This window comes from Gymnogyps californianus, chromosome 4 (assembly GCF_018139145.2).
Source record: "Gymnogyps californianus isolate 813 chromosome 4, ASM1813914v2, whole genome shotgun sequence".
NCBI classification, from domain to species: domain Eukaryota; kingdom Metazoa; phylum Chordata; class Aves; order Accipitriformes; family Cathartidae; genus Gymnogyps; species Gymnogyps californianus.
The window spans coordinates 69,779,467-69,795,710 of record NC_059474.1 but is presented as its reverse complement, the minus strand read 5'-3'; the positions used below and the strand labels follow the sequence as shown (position 1 = coordinate 69,795,710).

Genomic DNA, 16,244 nt, shown 5'->3' with positions numbered 1-16,244 from the left:
TAGAAGACTTCTATATGAAAACGAGTCTTTTCAATCAAAACTTTCATATTTCACTGCTTAGGATAAATGCTAACCTCTATCTTAAGCCTGGTTTCATTTCTAAATGCCCATCACCTTATCTTTATTAAATCTATTTTTGAATGCACATTTTCATTTTGATTAAGAGTTATCAGATATATTTTATAACATCTAGTATTTTTACAATATCTAATATTTTCTCTCCTCTGCCATCTTGCTTTTTCAGTTTATAGCAGGCTTATTTTGTAGTCAAGAACTATATTTGGAAAACTTAAGATTCAAATGAGTTGAAGAAAGAATCATATTATCAATTAGCTGTCTGTATTAACTATAGTATTTGAGTGACTATCACCATACTGAAAGTCAGCGCACCACCACAAACTTACATTCACACATCTCTGAATATCTAGTGAAGACAGGGTTGTGATCTGAACTTTATAGCTGGCCACTAACCTAACCAAAACCCCAAAATCTCATTTGATTTTAGAAATGGTTTAGTTCTAAATCTACATCTCTTCTCTGTGGTTCATGACAAACTCCACGCATTGCCTTCTTTGATAACACAGATTCACAAATGAGATAAAAAGCATTATTAAGACAGATCATTGCTTCATGCAGCCTTCTGTGTCAGTTATGTTTAAACAAAAAGCGATACTCAATGCCTGTAGTCTGTCAATTTTGCAATACTAGTTCTTGCTGAATCATCTGAAGCCCTGACTCGGCTTCTTTCAGCTATAGTCAAAAAGCAAAACACTGACAGCAGGAAAAACCCCACACTGGGGACCTTAGTTCTCATTCAGGGTATATACAAAGGTGCAGATCCTCAACAACAGGAAAGGTACAGGGCTTAAGACTAGAAGAATCCTTTTTTCCCTCTAAACAATCATTGCAGGGACAGACATTTCCTCTTCAGCAGGAAAAAAAATGTGCCTCTTCAAAAGAAGGTGTATATACACGTATACGTATATACGTGCGTGCACACACACACACACATATTCTTACATTTTGGGTTTTAAAACACTCTGTAAGCAGAGAACTAGACACACATAAGTTGCCTGTAAAAATCACTTGTTCCAGCTACTGAAGTTACTGGCAATACTTGCTGACTAACAATTGCATTTGCTTTCTTACTTACCTAAACGTGAATATTACAGCTGAATAATCTGTTACCTAGCTAGATAACATACCTTGCTGTGTAGAACAAATGACCATCAGTTCTTGACTGACATCTCCAGATCTTCTAACAGGAATCAGCAGTTCACCTATATCTTCCTCTGCTCTATATTCCAGCTGAGGAATATACACTGTAGATACTGAAGAAAAACATAGTGAGAGAAGGCGGGGACCAAGGTTGAACACGTGTATGACATTACACACAGAGTATGAATTTAGCCAGGGAAGAGATTTAATAAGAAATACAAATTCCTTGTTCAGCTAGGTAAAGCTTTAAGACAGGGCTGAACCACAACAGAGCAAAGACAGATGAGGTATACAGGTACTCACAGGACCCGCAAGTGAACAATACTGCGCCTAATCACAAATTCTAAGGGAACGAGAAGTGATACATACCATCACCAGGATCCACGATTTCAACCGTTGCTATTGCTGGAATCTCAAGGGCAGCCATAACCGGATCAGACAGAACAATCTGGAATGTTTCAGATGCCTCGTATTCATTGTCTGCAAATATCCTCACTCGCCAGGTAGCCGAAGCCTGTCCTGGATTGAACTGGACTTGTTTCTGAGGTTTCCCCTTGAAGTCTTTATCCTTTACTGCTGTACCATCTTTGGTTCCAATACCTGCATAAAAATTCAGAGGAATTATTCTCCATGCATTTCAGTATTTTCATAGAATTAAAACAACCACCACAAAAAATAGTTAAAACTATTTATGCTAAATGCTAATCTGGCAGTTACTGACCTTCAGAAAAAAATAAGGATGGTTATGTTGCACTTTCTCTAACATTGTTGCATACTTCTTAAAAAAAAAAAGGTAATTAGGATAGGGTCCTGCCAACATTTGTGTGCATAAAGAATTGTATCTGCAGGAAAAATTCAATTGACTTCATCTGCTGGGCACTTAAAACCTATACAAGCATCAACAAAGTTACTGAGGCATGAGGTTATTTATCAAATATGACTGAACAGAACTGTTCAACAGGGCCAATTTTCCCATCTATATAAAAATTTTTGAAACAAGTTTTCCAGTTATGCCTTCAGAAAAGATGTATCAGCCTGTTATGTCACTTAAGGTGTTCAAGGCTTCATTGAAGGTATAATTTAGTCACTCACATAAAAACAAACAAACAAACAAACAAAAAAACCCCACTGCTCAACTCTGTCAAAGAGAAACTAATCATTATATGTTTAATACTTTGTGCTTACAGTTTCTGTTACTGCTCTGTATCTATGCTGTACTTACACACATTTAAGACCTGTGAAGTTCTTTTATCACTTTTACCTGTACACTAAATAAGCCCTAAAGAGTTTTGCCATCTGTCCAAGTCTTGCTTCTGCAGATGCTCTCCTAGCTAGGTGAGTAAATAACTGAACATTTGATGTGGAATTGCAGCTCAGTGCAACAGAACAATGTTCTCAGGGTTTATTGGGTTACTACACTACGCAAATTTGCTCCTTCTCTCCTACTCCCATTTTATCTTCCTCATGTAACTCTAAACTGCAATACTTAATCACATATCCATCCTTTCTGCTGGGGTCTTATCCAAGCAGAAGCTTTTCATTGTACAGGTTTAAAAGACTGCACATGCTCATCTTAATAAAAAACACAGAGGATAGTTGCATAGAGATTCTAGGGCTAGAGATTAATCCATTTAGTTCAAAGTTAAGCAGCAGATGAGGATTTAACTCCAAGTAGGTTTTGTTTGCTATTCAGATCAGATGGCTTTTGCTGCAGTATGAGTTCATAAAATGATGATAAACCATGAACGTTTGAAAGAGCAAAAACAACATCCAGAAATGTGAACATGCTTTATTGGAGCATGCTACAACTGACACAAGGATTCATTCAGCTTTTGCTACTTAATGCAGCACAAACATTCAATTTTTTTATTTTTTTTAAACTTTTTTTTTTTAAGTGAGACTGTATCATACATAAAAATATATCATAGGAAGGCACTCAATAAAAGGTTTTTTTAAATACAAAGAATTGTTACACATTTTTAAGCCTGCATATTTTTATAGCTAGGTTTCTTGTTTGTTTTAATCACAGGTGCACACACACTGGCAGAATCCAACTGTGGATGTAATGAAGTGAAGATCTGTAACTCACCATGGGGTTTTGAAATTCATTACCGCCTTGGGGTTTCAATCCAGCACTAGTTCAAATATATAAGCATCTTTTTATTAAGGTTCAACACCAGCAATTACAAGTCACTTTACCTCCCCAGTTGAGAGTGATTAATTCCTCTCAAGTCAATGGCCTACGTGTTTGTTGGAGAATCTGATGACTAGTGAAGAGCTTCTGAAGGTTGTGGAGTATGAAATCATTCCTAAATGATTTAATTCCTAAATTCCCACAGTTTTTCTATTCCACTACTGCTTAGGTTTTAAATGCCTGATTTAATTAATCCTCAGATAATAGCCCAATATATTTGTGTTGCGCAAAGCGAATATTGTCACACATGAGTTTAAATGATAAAAACCCTAAAACTTTAAACCTTTTTTCTTTTTGTTTTTAAATCAGGGAGAAAAAGACCTTTCTGCTCAGTGCTCCTGGAGTCGCTCCACTGGTGCAAAGATTTCTATGATTCCTACTTACTTTGCAGAGCTGTCACGATTGGGCACTCTGCTATCCCATGACAGCACACTCGTAACTTCAGCATGCTCTACACCTGCCGCCTCTGCTAGCAGACGACCCTTCGAGAATTTCTAGTGGCTTTCAGATTTTCTCGTCGCTCAAAGGCCAGCATAACACTGCCCTTGTAAAGTGAGGAGTTGTAAGTAACTCCTCCACAATTTGGTTCTGCAAGCAGAGACCAGCTACTTCAAGAACTTATTTGTTTACTTATAGCTAAAGTTAATATGTTACAAAATGTATCCTCCTGCCAAAACAAGCAAAGCAGAGTATCCCAAATTCTGTTTTGTTGTCTGGCAAGTGACTTCAGGAAAAAGACACTGGGCAAACAGAAGTTCCTTCTATTGATTTGTTCTTACATCTACTAATACACATACTCACTTAGATTTCTGGGTGGCAGCAGTGGAAAATGAAACACATAGCCACATCTGAGCAGTAAAAATCTATACCATTGTTATTCTCCTTATTTGGCATTTATTATGTAAACAGAGGAACAAGCACCTATGGAACAGCTCCTTAACAGCTGCCTTTTCTGGTGCAAGAAGCTTCAAACATTAAAGATTTACTTACTGATAAAAGAAGTTTCTTGCAGGTATCCTCTGCGTCTGATGGTCACCTCCAGAAATTTGGAGTTCTCATCTACGATGTAGTTCTCCTTCTCCAGTGAAATCCAAGCCCAGTTCAATCGAAATGGCTGGCTCTTTAACACATTGCCCCCTGTGTCACAGAAAAAGTATCCTGAATACTACATATAGTTCGCAAAACACAACTAGAATTCCCTAAGGTCATTGCTTAAGTATATTTATATCACCCCAGGACAAAGCCAGCCTGCTTTTTCACCTGCAGATATGAGGGACAGAGCTGCATCACATGAACCACAATGGTTCACTCTCCCAGACCTTCCAGTGTTGACCAGCACACATCTTCCAAGAGACTGGAGGCTAGTTCAGGGGTCACAGCCTGTGTCTTAGCACACCGGCTCCCTAATTAAGCTACCTATTAACTCTCAAAGATTACTTTTGCAAAGATTATTTCTGTCAGGAGTGGGATTAAGCTGTGAAAATAATTCTTTGGGAGGCTTTAGGTGGGTCACATTGTAGCCTCGCATTACTGACTCTTTTTAACAATGCTAGTATGTGCCTATCAGCATCAAATATGAGCACAAGCTGAATTCAGCATCTCCTAGTAAATGTAGGCAACATGTAGTATCACGTAAGGAAGATATCATATCATGATTTATATGACGATTGATTGTGCAAAAATATTTGGAAACTGTGACTAAGCTTCTATTCTTTGCTTTCAGGAAAATAATTTATTAAAAACAGTATTTATTTTGTATTACACAAAGGAAAACTGAAAAAAATCAAATTATGAATGTAATGCTATTTAAAATGTACAAAGCCAACAAAATTTAGGTCATAATTTTCTTCTGTTTTGGAGAATAACTCTTTAGAAGTATTCTGTAAAATTCTTATGTGATCTGGCAAATCCCCTGTTTCCACACAACAAAGGTAATCAAATAACAACTAGTCTTGAAGCCATAAGCTTCCAGCTCATTAATTAATTTTTCTAGCAAAATTAGGCCTTATGCTGCATGCAGTATGCTTTGTAGTACAAGATTATAACATCTAATTTCAGAAAGTTTTCATTGCTTATAGATAATTGACAAGGTATAGACAAGATAAGAATAGACAAGAAAGAAGTTGCTCACATCAAGAACTAATAAGACTCTGTTCTCCACTTGCCTGATGATTTTCCACACAATGAACAGAAATTTGCAAAAAAGAGTACTTCAGATATTTAAGAAGCCTCTACTTACTGAAACAGACAATTTAATAAAATAGAAAATTGTATCCTGCTAGCATTTTGCCTTTTTTTTTTTTGTTAAAAATTATGTTGGTTAACATTTTTCTTTTAAAATGAAACCCACGTTTTGCTCTATGATTATGTACTTCTGTTACAGAATGGTGACAACAGGAGATCAACTGACTAATTCAGCACTGGATAAAATAAGCACTAAAACTTTTGGATTAAAGGATCTAATTCTCTACTAGTGCTTGGTTGACATCTAATCAAAATCACCACATAATTCTCATTTGCTTTAATGCTGCAAATTCTTATACTAACACTATCTCTACGAGAGTTGCCTCAGGCTCTTAAAAAGTGTAGGGCAAAGTCCAGCATAGGATTGTCCTGCTAGCTGGAAGCAACTCCAGATTATACATGGCAAGTAATTCCAGTAATTAGTGAGGTTACAGCTGCATAAAACCTATAAACCTGGAATCAATTTTAAGATGTTTTAAGTAGTTACAACTTGGAATTAATTGTGCCTTCAAACAAAAAAATGCAAGTCATTCAGCAACACTGTGAAAAAAGCACTGAAGAAAACAGATTTTGGAAAAATCACCTTAGTTGTAAGCTGAAGCCTAAACTTATTTACCAACTGGAATATTTTCAAAAAACTCTATTTAGCTGTTTGGCTGCTGCTTTGGCTGACACACTATTGCTGCATGTAGGCTGGAAAAAGACCTCTGAAAGCATAATTCACACGTGCTTCTTGGTGACTACTCCCTTGCAGAAAACAGAAAGGCTTCTTTTTATCCTAGAAACATCCCAACAAATGACGTTATTTCTGCTTAAAAAATGCTTTTCAGCATGATCATCATATTTCTGCTAGACATCTTTCCTGGTGGCTGTTTGTTTCACAGCCTTCATCTCTTGACAGACTTCAGTGTTTGGGATTTTTTATTCCCATTTTTTACAAATAAGACTGAACACAGTGTGCTCCAAATCAACAAAGACATACCAGCTTAGAAACGAAGGACTGGAAACAAAGGGAAACTCTGACTTAAGGCTGGATTAAAAAAAAAAAACCAACCAAAAGGCTCACAACATGAAAAAACTTTAATTCAATAATAAATTCGTGATTAACCAGCCAATTTCCTTCTAGTCAACAACTACAGTCAAAAGCTAGTTCTGAAGTGTGAAATTACTGACGAACTGCTGTATAGATCTATACAGAGCTAAAACCCAGATGCGATGGGACCACCTGCACACTTGTTTCCAGTCACAAGTACCAACATCTGTCGTCCATTTGCACTGCAAAGCCCTCCTACATACACAGAAAACACATACAGCCTCCTCCCTCCATACATACAAAACACGCTTACATGTGTAGGTGAATACACTACTATATATGGCTGTTTAGCAAAGACATATTCATCATTCTTCAGGTATTCTACAGATATTTTCTTCTGGAAATGTCTGCTACTGCCAGAGTGGGAAGGGTTTTAGGAAGGTTAATCTGCAATATAACTATCCCCAGACCATTTAGTCACAACATAACGTTGCTGAAAAACTAAAGTAAAACACCTCCCAAACTGTTCTCCTTAGTGTGCAGTACATGCAAAAAACCATACTGCTGGGAAACACTGGGGGGGGAGGATATTGCATATGTTCACCTATAGCATTGGCAATCTCAGCACAGTGTGAATCACAGGGTCTGATGACCGACTGCTGGAGCTCATGATACAAAGTAGCCGCCCTGAATCGTTAGAAAACGTCTTTTGCTTTCATCATCGCTAGGCAAGATCAGAGAGCAGGAGAGCTAAAGATACACATCACTTTTCAGTGGTATGTATATCACATCCAACTGAACTCAAGACCTGGCTTTTTGTGAACTCCTGCATTAAAAAAAACGATCCCAAAAGCAGACCCCAAACACTCTGTAGGCTTAAAGTAGGCTCAAAGTAGACTCATATAATTCCCTATTACTGGGAATATCACAGAACTCAGCATCCTAGAAGATAAATGTCTGGAACACCCTTTGGCCCTGTCTTTTAATACGCAAATAGCAAAATACCCATTCGTACGCCTAGACAATTTTTTCCCCATTCCAAACAGACATCTCATTTGGTAGGTGCACTTCCAACAGCAGGTTCCCAACCTTGGGCTGCTTAACGTCAGTGAAAATCAGGATAGCTGAGGGACTTGTACAATGCACAATACTAATGTGAGGTTCAACACTTGTTTACCACCTCACAACTTCTTCACCCATTCCTTATTTCAGAACTGGGAAAAGGCTAGAGCACGAGGTGGTTAAATTTTTAAGGTAATACATTTTCTGTAGTTTTTAAGAGATAATAAAGTGTAGTCTAAGGAATCCACTCTTTATGTTGAGGATTTAGTACTTCTACTTTTAAAAAAAAACAAAGCAGGAGAACTTTATTCTGTAAAGTGTGCTCCAAATATATGCTTAAATATCTCTATTTTCCAAGTAAACCACAAATTCATTAGATTACTTGCATATGCATCAGAAGCTGTAAAATCTTGCAGCTTCCCATTTTGCAATTTTTAGGAAGAATATATGTGCAGGGGCAATTACTGGAAAAATTAAGCATTCATATTAAGTATTTTACATTTGCATTTTTCAGAGAAACAGACAACACTGAAAATTACAACAAACCGTATCTTAAAAACAGGCCAGTATGAAATTAGATGGTTGTCAGTTCTACAGTTACGATAAACAGAGGTACTCCAACAAGATATTACAATGAATAAGGCCCCTAACTCTTTCACTACACAGTCCATCAGCCTTTTCCTGGCCAAAGAGGGAAGCCTTCAAGGGATGTCTCATACCATCAGCTTCATAAATCTAACAAAGCGAGAACTGTTTTTCTCTTGTCAAAGAAAATTTCATAAAAACCTCCTGAGTTTCATAAAAGAGAGCCCTCCATTTTCAGTGTTTTCCTAAAAATACTATCCTAGTTACTGCTTTCTTGGTTTTATTACCCCTAGGCAAGGGTTGATGTCATGCCAAGTGTTATTAGATCTTGGGGAAAAAGACCAGATTAATACAAGGAGGTAAAAGTTGGCCATGTGCTTGGCACATGGGTCTTGCACACTACGAAACACAGATTTTCTTTCTGTAACCCTCACAGACAGCATAAATATATATTCAGCAGTTCTAAATTAGTAAGGAATAGTAGATTAATAGCCAAATGGCAGGACACTTTCTGTCTTTTTGCTCTAGAGAAAAGTCCATCTGACCACCATCGCAGACTTTGGTTTAGCTTGGGTGGTTGGCAGTGTTTCTATCAATTCCTTCAAGTGAAGTTATGTTTCTTTACAACAGCTGCTCTGTGGATACAAGCATATTTGCAGTTGGCTTTGATTTGCTGGATAGCTAAAATTTACTGAAAGGGATCAGAAAGATAGAAAGCAGTTCAGGGGAATAAACAGTGAAGGAAATAAAAGGAATGAAAAGTTGGAGAAGCACAGAAGGAAGAAAGAACAAAACCCACCAGCCCAGCGTAAGAAAGTAAACATACATATGTATGAAATGGAAATAGTTCCAAATGTTGGAAAACTTAAAAAGGAAGATGAAAGGGAGAGGAAAATCTAAATTAATTTGTAACTTTAGCTAATGAATTAAGGGGTGGCAAAGTCACAAATGGGCACTCATCCTCCTACCACCCAAAAAGCTTCAAAAATTCTTGGGCAAGGGACAGATAGCAGGTCAGGAAATGTAAAGTTTGTTGGGAACTAGGCAGTTTTTCTTGCTGTCTTTATTTGGAACAAAATTAATCTTGTACTATGGCTCAAGGAGTTATTTTTTCAGAGAAGTCATGCTCCAAGAAACTAAAAAGAAAAAAAAAGAAAAAAACCCAACACAACAAAGCAAAACAACACGTCCCCTGCCCCAGATATTTCATTTTCCCCTGCATTTACATAGGTGCACTTAGAAAGGGCTTTGGTCTTTTTTTGTTTGTTTGGTGGGTGTTTGTTTGTGTGTACCACAATATCAGGCTGTATTGTAATGAGTGAATATTCTCAGTCTGGTATTTGTAATGAGCAAACATTCTAGCTCAGAAGGAACAAGTGGCTGTTCTGAGCAGATCAGCTAAAACAGCTGCTATTAATCCCTCATCTTCTTTTATCTTCCTTCTTCGCTGGCATGCACAGAAGGTCTAACATGCTACTCAGACAAGCAGCAGGCAGGCATACTACTAGACTCAAGAAAACTTTGTTCTCACAAAAATATTTTCCAAGAAACTTTAAATAAATAAATAAACAGCCAGCAATAACCTCAGACTGAAAATTCAGAAGTGGACTTACTGTTCCTAAAAATAATTTATTTTTTTTTAATTCTAGAAACTGTTTCTATAAAATTAATACTGTAAGCACAACTTGCAAAATTAGAAGATGTAAAAAGGGACTAGTTCTTTGTCTTTACTTTTGATGTAATTAATAGATTTTCCTCTCCTGAATGTCTCAAGAGCTGAAATAACAGCATAGGCTATCAACCTAGAAAAAAACACTTTTTTCAGGAAAAAGTCATCTTCCTTGGCCTACACTAAGCAGCTACTTTTATCTGAGCTAAAGGAACATCTAGAGAAACATCAAATTATTGGTGAAAAGGCTTTCTAAAGAAATGCATCACTCTGGTCTCCCAAATACCTTAAGTCTGATTATAACATAAATTCCATTTTAAGGACATGCCAGCATTTCAAAAGACATCAGAGTTGACTTTGAAGAATAAATAAAAAAAAAGAGCAAGCAAGTTATAAAAACACTTTTTTTTTAAATATCCAAATGCAAAGTGCAGAATACATGTCAAAAGTGGCTGCTGTATCGTATCACGCTTTTTCTTTCAGCCTATGCAAGTCAAAAATAGGAAAAAATTGTAGGTGTTGGAAAAAAGCACTAAGTATCAAAAGAGCAAAATCAGCTGACAAAAAAGTACACCTGATCATTTTGAGTGCACAAATCTAAAACAGTGGTACTGCACCATAGTCAAGACTTTTACATGGCCTTTAAATCAGTATTTAATAGGTCTTTTACAATTCATGCCTGATTTCAGTTATCATCAAGAAATTTTGAGGCCTTAATGAATCTACATAAAGCTGCTTATACTCAAGATTTTTTTTTTCCTGTTTGGTGTGGTTGGACGGGGCGGGGTTAAAGGAACAGGCACACTGTTCATATTTCATTGGAGCCACTTTCATTATTGCAGCTTGTGGTGGAGGGCTGGTGCACACAGGATGAATTACCTTGTCTTCTGCTTTTAAATCTAACCCAATTATGAGGATTTTGTCTTTTCATCCTGCTGAATTCCAAGAGACCTGGAAGTTGACTAAAAGATTTGTAATTTGAGAATGATAAGCCAGTGCCTACAGTGAAACATGAGGCGAGCCTGTGCAGCAGGAGATCAAAAGTCCAATCTCATCTTTGCCTTCGCTTGCCCACCCTTCCCCACTCCTGCTCCAGGACTGGAAGGCTGCAGTGCATTGTCTATGTAACAAAAACAACATGCATTTTATAAAAAAACCCAAACAAACAAACAACCCTGATCCATTGCCACATTCTCGATCAGGAAAGAGCGTTACTTCATTTGTGACTCCAGTGTTTTTACTCACGTTATTTGCCTTAGTTGCTTTGGCCTGTTCTTATCATGAATTAGTAATCTTGACCCAGACCCAGTCATCTTCCACCTAAATCAAGTATTATATCCTTCTGTTAAAATTTGTCATTTACACTGTATCTTTATAGTCTTTCTCTTTCTGGAAGCCATTAACTCAAAGACAAAACATGTCCTTAAAGCCTCACAATAACATGCTTTGCTGCACTATGTAATTCTGTACTAAAACTATTTATCTGGTGGAAGTCATCATAACACACTGTTCATCCATGCCAGCGTAGCTCACTGGAACACAAAAGCCATGCTCCAATTTGCTGTAAGTATTAGCATGGAGTAACATGGTTTAGCCTGCATGGCTGGGAAAGTGTTTTCCATCAACTAGGCCTTCCCAATTCTTGGAGTTTTTCTGATATATGGACACACTGCAAGAGATCAGATGGTAAAAGCAGCTCTCAAACAAACTTACTCCTGCTTCAGAGACTAAATGTTTTCAAGTAGAGGAGTTCATGAGAAGCCCAAGAATTTTTATTCTGGCAAAAGGGAACTTGGTATTTGCAACAAACCATCATCACTGCACTTCTAAATAAACTAGGTTTGTTGGTAGACAGGAGTTGCGTTTAATAGTACAATTAGGAGAAAAATAAAGAGAAAAGAAGTTTTGTATCACAGGCTTGTCTAATTTTTGTCTGTTTTTCTAACAGCCTCAGTCGAAGGTAGTCTAGCCATGACACATTCTATTTAGAAACATTCCCCTTTTTAGAAAGAGATGGAAAATTTAGAAGTGGAGGGTTCAAGAAGAGGAGATGGGGCAGGGACTGAGACAGAGCTACTGTAGAAGGATGTGTGCTACGAAGGCACAACGACACTCCTTACCACCATCCAAGGAATTTCCAGTTGTCCCTGAGGGCAACTTTATATCATTACAGAGATACAACAAAATTTATTAGAGGTCATCCACATACATAGTCTTACATACTCTGCTCATTTTGAGTTAAGTCTAACTCCTACTCCTCATTTAATTTAAGAGCAAATTAATCTTCTTCACATAACCAGGCAGCTCAGACAACAATAAACTACCCTGAAATCGGGCCTATGGTCCAACAAAGATATATACAAGACAGATGGGAAACAGGAGTTTGCTAGCTATTATTTCACAAAAGTCTCTTTGTCTGGAAAGACTCAGAGAAAAAAAGAGAAAGGAGAGAGAAAAAAAGACAGAATAAATGAACATCAGAATAGTGAAGTTAACAACAACAAAAAAAATTAAAAACCTGGAACATGCCCCTGAGGGAAGCTAACAGTGAGCTCTTCAGTCATTTTTCACATTAATTTGAACAAGCAGAAAAATGAATTTTTGGCTAACCGGTTCTGTGCCAGAAAAAATCTTCATCAGAAAAAGGAACTGAAAAACTTCCTTGACACTTTTTTGCTCTAGATGGTTCTTGGATTTTTATTGTGCAGACTATTAAGGAAATACACTGTCTGCAGAAAGCGATGAGTGTTCCTTGAAAAATGTTTGCAGGTAAAGCTAATAGTAAAGTCCCTGCTTTTCTGGACTGTATTTGGCCTGAAAGAAGTCATGGTAACTGTGGGAATTTGTTCTTCCACCACCATCCTTTTTTGTATTAATTACATAAAAAATTATATTCCAAGGAATCATCTTCATTTCCGTGTTTAGGTTAATTACAGAAACTACCTGCCACTATACAAGCAGCAACATCAATCAATTCATTTAATTAGACACTCTAAATTGTGCAATATTCAGTTTACAAGCTATCCATACACTAAAGACTATTTTACCAGAGAATTCTACCAGAGCTTCACAGTAACAAAAACACATTCAAGAATTCTGCTAGTCATTTGAACTGATAAACCAGCAAAACTTGTGTGTTAAATTCTTCATTAGAAATTTCCTTACCCAGTCATCATCTTGCATATACTTATGGTCTGTCTGGGCTTTGATCCTAATCCAACCCAATACATCTGATCTAATTTAGGCTTCCTCAGCATCAGTTGTTTCAAACAGCTATCAATCCATTTGCAAGCTGTCATGTCTGATTACCTATACAAATGATTTGCCAAATCGCTAAAATATCACAAGAACAATATACAGAATATGATTTTTAACCATGATCCTTTTATCACGAGAATATAAGTGCCTTACAGACTCGACTCTAAGCTTTTCAAAGGGCAGTATAATAAACATGCCTTATGGATGGTAGTACAGTGCAGCCAAGGGAAATTAATACAGGAAGTAACAAACCATAAATGAAAGTAGAAAGACTGATCACCAGGCTCCACAGACATCTGTCTAAATTCTGGAGAGGTGCCAAGAGCTATCACAGAAATGTAAGACACGTTTCTTTCATGCTTCAGAGGCCTTCCCTCTTACTCCCTGGTGAAATGCCTGCTCAGCCTTAGAGATCATTGCCACATGGCTATTTTGCAGAGCCATAGTAAGACCAGTAGATGAGGACGGATGATGACAAAAAGGTTCCCTGAACCCTCCAGCCACTTGATGTTGGCTGAAATTCCACCACAGAGTAATGACCTGGAGCCTCTCCAGTAACCTTATAGAAATCAGTATTTGTCTAACAAGGATCAGCATTACAAGAAGTGATGACTGCCTCTGCCTCACTTTCTCTAGATTTTCTGCCCCTGTAACTCCATGACAGTCTTGATTTCTTCACACACGAAGGCTGCTTGCCCACACACCCTGTCCTTTGATATCCTCAAAGGGGAGTGCCAGCTGGGTTGCCCGAAGAAGCGTGCTGCTTGTGTTTCAAGAGAATGATCATTTTTTATATAATTACATTTTGCAGACAATAAAGAGAAGCACTAGAGCATCATGAAAAGTGCTCATGTTTTCACACTTGGCCAGGACATTCTCTAGGCAAGCGTGTGTAAAGGAAGGCAAAGCAGGAACCCAAAACAGAAATGAAAGCTTCTGAATACAACCTTGCTCACTTCTACTCACAGAGCTCATGAAGCAGCTAAGTTGTCCTTGGTAAGAGCTTCATCATTACTTACACACTGTATCACAATAAAGAAAGCTTGGTAGCAATTTCATGACATGGCAAACGAGTGATGCCAATGCCATTTAGTCATGGAGCAGGTTGAAATTAGGAGATAACTGCTGAAAATCTAAGAAGAGCCAAACCACACAAGTGAATAATTGCCACTGAAGAAAAACTGATGACTGAGTTATTGAATGTGGTACACAAAGGAGAAGAATGATATTTCTACCTATGGATGTACTGATTTGGCAAGTATTTCCTTTATGCTAATCCTTGAATCTGCAGAAAAGATCACAACCTAATTAAGTAACTGCAGACAGATTAACTGGTGCACATTTGTTTCTTAAAAATGCTCTTTAAACTTCTGTCCCAGAAACTACATTACTCGGCAGACAAAAATCTTTGGATCTGGTCTTAAATTATCCCCTAGCCCTTTTGCTAAGATGAACTGAATCCAAAAGGAATCTCTAACCTGTCAGTGACAGGCTAGAGTAAAGCCTATCAGCTGAACTTGCAGTCTCCTTCCCAACAGCTCTGTCACTGCCTATGACTGTGCGAGCATATAACAACAACAACAAAGTAAGTTATCTGATGCCTCACATTGACCAAATTTAATCAAAGGTATAGTGACATGTTCCAGTCATGATAACTATGATGAACTGACTATGCATTGTAATGTTATAGAATATAAAAATTCAAAATTTACTACCTGGATTGGAAGAAAACTCCATAATTCTTTCAAGTGAACCATAGGCCTGATTTTGAGGTACACTATTATTGTTTGAACTGCCTGATTACATGAAGAAGCTTAATTTGCTCACTGTGCTGGGACAAGATCAAAGTGATGTAGATAGATACATACAGCTGAGCAGATATACATGACAATCTTAAAAAAGGCTGTTCTTCGTGTGTTTGTTCTTCAAACGGTACTCATCACACAGTTACAAGTGCAACCCCTGTCTTGGAGAACAACAATTCTTTGAATCTCTCTGGCTCCTGTAGGAGAAAGCAGGAGGAACGATCAATGGATGCATTCATTCTATCTGATACTCCTGCATACTCCATCCTGAACAAAATATAATTTCAGTTATGCAGTTACATGGTCAGTGCCAAAATGCTTTACATTTCATAACTCTCAAATTAAGTAGAGAGGAAAGATATATTACCAAGTTTATCTTTCTCTGTGCAAAAGTAACATAATGACTGACAACACACATATGCAATGCACAAAGGGTGCAATTATGTTATGCTAATTGTAACTCAGAAGTGCAGAGCTTTCATTATAAACAGAAAGCCTCTACGTTTTCCAAAAGGTAACTTTCCATGTGTGCTAACATGAGATAAAACTACCCATCCATAATGGAAATAGTAGCTTTAATCATAAATTAAGTTCCTCCCCTGAATCAATGCTCTTTTGCAACATACTTTAATACGCTTGGCATTTCAGGTCCCTGAAGAAGTTGAGGCTTCACAGTGAGACCTTGGAGATGTTGTAAATCAAGGATCAGTGCAAGAGATTTATGTTATAGTTTGACCTTTAAAGTGTTCCAGCAAGAGGCAGCTGACTCATCCATAGTTTGAAGCTGCAGGGTTCATAAGCATGATGGTTGTCTTGGGAAGTTATGGCCTTCATAATTCCCCAAATTACAGCAACGTGTCAAAACTAGGCAACACAGTTGATACTACAGGCAGTCATTAGGGAAGGCTTCTTAAAGTGCCATATTAGGTAGAGGCTGAGGCTGAACAATGGACAGTACCTTTGAGAAGTGAGAAAGAGCTTTGCCATCTGGGAATGATAAGAATATATTATTCATTTCTTATCTGTAATCACAAAGAAAAGTCATAAACCTCTATAACATCAGGAAAAGCAGCTGCCTACCTTCAGAGAGATTTCTTTCCCAGATAAGGCTAATGTGATTGTTGCTGACCTGTGGAGCCATTTCCTGCATAACAAAGTGAAATACACACTGAGTAA

At 37.5% G+C, this 16,244-nt stretch overlaps 1 protein-coding gene across 1 annotated transcript in view; it reads right to left on the bottom strand.

Annotated features, from left to right (window-relative positions):
* Positions 1-16,244, bottom strand: part of FREM3 (FRAS1 related extracellular matrix 3) — a 71,128-nt gene that overhangs the window by 33,407 nt on the left and 21,477 nt on the right. The window contains exons 3-5 of the mRNA XM_050896412.1: positions 4,403-4,549; positions 1,588-1,818; positions 1,206-1,331 (exon numbers count right to left, since the gene is read on the bottom strand). Of these exons, the coding sequence (XP_050752369.1) occupies positions 1,206-1,331; positions 1,588-1,818; positions 4,403-4,549 (504 nt within the window). The remainder of the gene's footprint in view (positions 1-1,205; positions 1,332-1,587; positions 1,819-4,402; positions 4,550-16,244) is intronic.